A 2,060-nucleotide genomic window follows, 5' to 3' on the forward strand; every position below is an offset into this window, starting at 1 on the left:
ACACAGGGGAGAAACCATATAAATGCATGGAATGCGGGAAGAGCTTCGGTCGGCATGGACATCTAAGTTCACATCAAAGGACCCACACAGGGGAAAAACCATACAAATGCATGGAATGTGGGAAGAGCTTCAGTGAGAGTGGAACTCTACATATACATCAAAGAACCCACACAGGGGAGAAACCTTATAAATGCATGGAATGTGGGAAGAGCTTCAGTGTGAGTGGACATTTAAGTTCACATCAAAGAACCCACACAGGAGAAAAACCATATAAATGCATGGAATGTGGGAAGAGCTTCAGTCAGCATGGACATCTAAATTTACATCAAAGATCCCACACAGGGGAGAAACCATATAAATGCATGGAATGCGGGAAGAGCTTCGGTCGGCATGGACATCTAAGTTCACATCAAAGGACCCACACAGGGAAAAAACCATACAAATGCATGGAATGTGGGAAGAGCTTCAGTGAGAGTGGAAATCTACATAAACATCAAAGATCCCACACAGGGGAGAAACCATATAAGTGTATGGAATGTGGAAAGAGCTTCAGTCAGAGTGGAACTCTACATATACATCAAAGAACCCACACAGGGGAGAAACCATATAAGTGTATGGAATGCGGGAAGAGTTTTAGTGGCAGTGGAAATCTACGTTTACATCAAAGATCCCATTCAGGAGACAAACCATATAAATGCATGGAATGCCGGAAGAGCTTCAGTCAGAGTGGACATCTAAGTTCACATCAAAGGACCCACACAGGGGAGAAACCATATAAATGCATGGAATGTGGGAAGAGCTTCAGTCGGAGTGAATATCTCAGTTCCCATCAGAGGACTCACACAGGGGAGAAAATGTACAAATGTATGGAATGGACTGCCAGGAAGAGAATGGAAGACTGAGCGAGTGAGGGCCCTTTAACATCTTGCCCCCTCCTCCAGCCCTGGACCACCTCAGCTTGAGCATTGGCCCATAAAGCTTCGGGCAATACTAAGAAGTACATTTCTTGTTGCTAATTTTTAGTCTCCCTCTTTTTCCGGATATTAGATTGTAGTCTTTTATTGTAATTCCTTAACTGCAATGTTGTAACTTGTTATGCTGTATTCCCTTTATTATTTCATTGTTTATTGGCATCTGTTTGTTATTTTTTGGAATGAGATGTTGGAAATGGGGAGTTCTTTTTGACAATTATTGATTTGAATGTAAGCATTAGTGTTAGGCTTTTGTTATTATTGAATTGTTACAATATTACTATTATTATTGTGTTTTTGTATGTATTGCCATGTTATATTTGTTTATTATCTTATGTTTATTGTTATTGTTTATTGCTATTGCTTTGTGTTTCCCTACAGTTGTAAGCAGCCCGGATTTACAGTGATTGGGCGGGATATAAATAAATCATAATATCATACAGGAAATTACAAAAGTAAAATTATCTATGGTACCGGAGTTGTATTTACTTAATATGACTACATTTTTGGGTGACGAGGCTGAAAAGAAACATTGGAAAACAATGTTGTATTTTGTAATGGCTGCTAGAATACTCCTAGCTAAATATTGGAAAATTAATAAATAAACAAATATAGATGAATGGATACAAAAATATTGGAAATAAAGGAGATGGATAAATTAACTGCATTATTGAAAAAATGAAGATTATGAAGATCATATTTGGACAAGTTTTGAAGAGTATGTAAATAAGAACTGGAAAACAAACTCCAGAGTATGAAATATCAGAAATAAATAATGGGAATTCATGTGTTAAATAATGGGAATTCATAATAAGGGAAAGAAGGCTTGATATTGATGTATATGTTGGTATATTAATATATCAGTTATATAAACAGCATATTGATACAAAATGAATGTAGGATTAAAAATATATGTATGGAAAAACGAAGAGTTATAACACAATAGGAGTTTAACATTGCAAGTTAAAAAGATACAAATAAGGTAGGGACAGCAAGGGTGAATGTAAGTAGATATTAATTATATTTCTGTACTTAAGATCGGTAACAGTTGAAGAAGATGAAAATGGAAAATAATGAACGGAAGATTCA

At 36.3% G+C, this 2,060-nt stretch overlaps 1 protein-coding gene across 1 annotated transcript; it reads left to right on the plus strand.

Moving 5' to 3' along the window:
* Positions 1-194: 194 nt before the first annotated feature.
* Positions 195-2,049, plus strand: LOC121918518 (zinc finger protein 239-like). The gene has a single exon (XM_042444553.1). The coding sequence runs from the start codon at positions 195-197 to the stop codon at positions 900-902; it is 708 nt and encodes a 235-aa protein (XP_042300487.1). The 3' UTR covers positions 903-2,049.
* The last annotated feature ends 11 nt before the right edge of the window (positions 2,050-2,060 follow it).

The sequence above is a fragment of the Sceloporus undulatus genome, unplaced genomic scaffold, assembly GCF_019175285.1.
Source record: "Sceloporus undulatus isolate JIND9_A2432 ecotype Alabama unplaced genomic scaffold, SceUnd_v1.1 scaffold_14867, whole genome shotgun sequence".
Lineage (NCBI taxonomy): Eukaryota > Metazoa > Chordata > Lepidosauria > Squamata > Phrynosomatidae > Sceloporus > Sceloporus undulatus.

Coding starts and splice junctions, on each gene's coding strand:
- LOC121918518 (XM_042444553.1), top strand. CDS start 195: ATGGAATGTGGGAAGAGCTTCAGTGTGAGTGGACATTTAAGTTCACAT.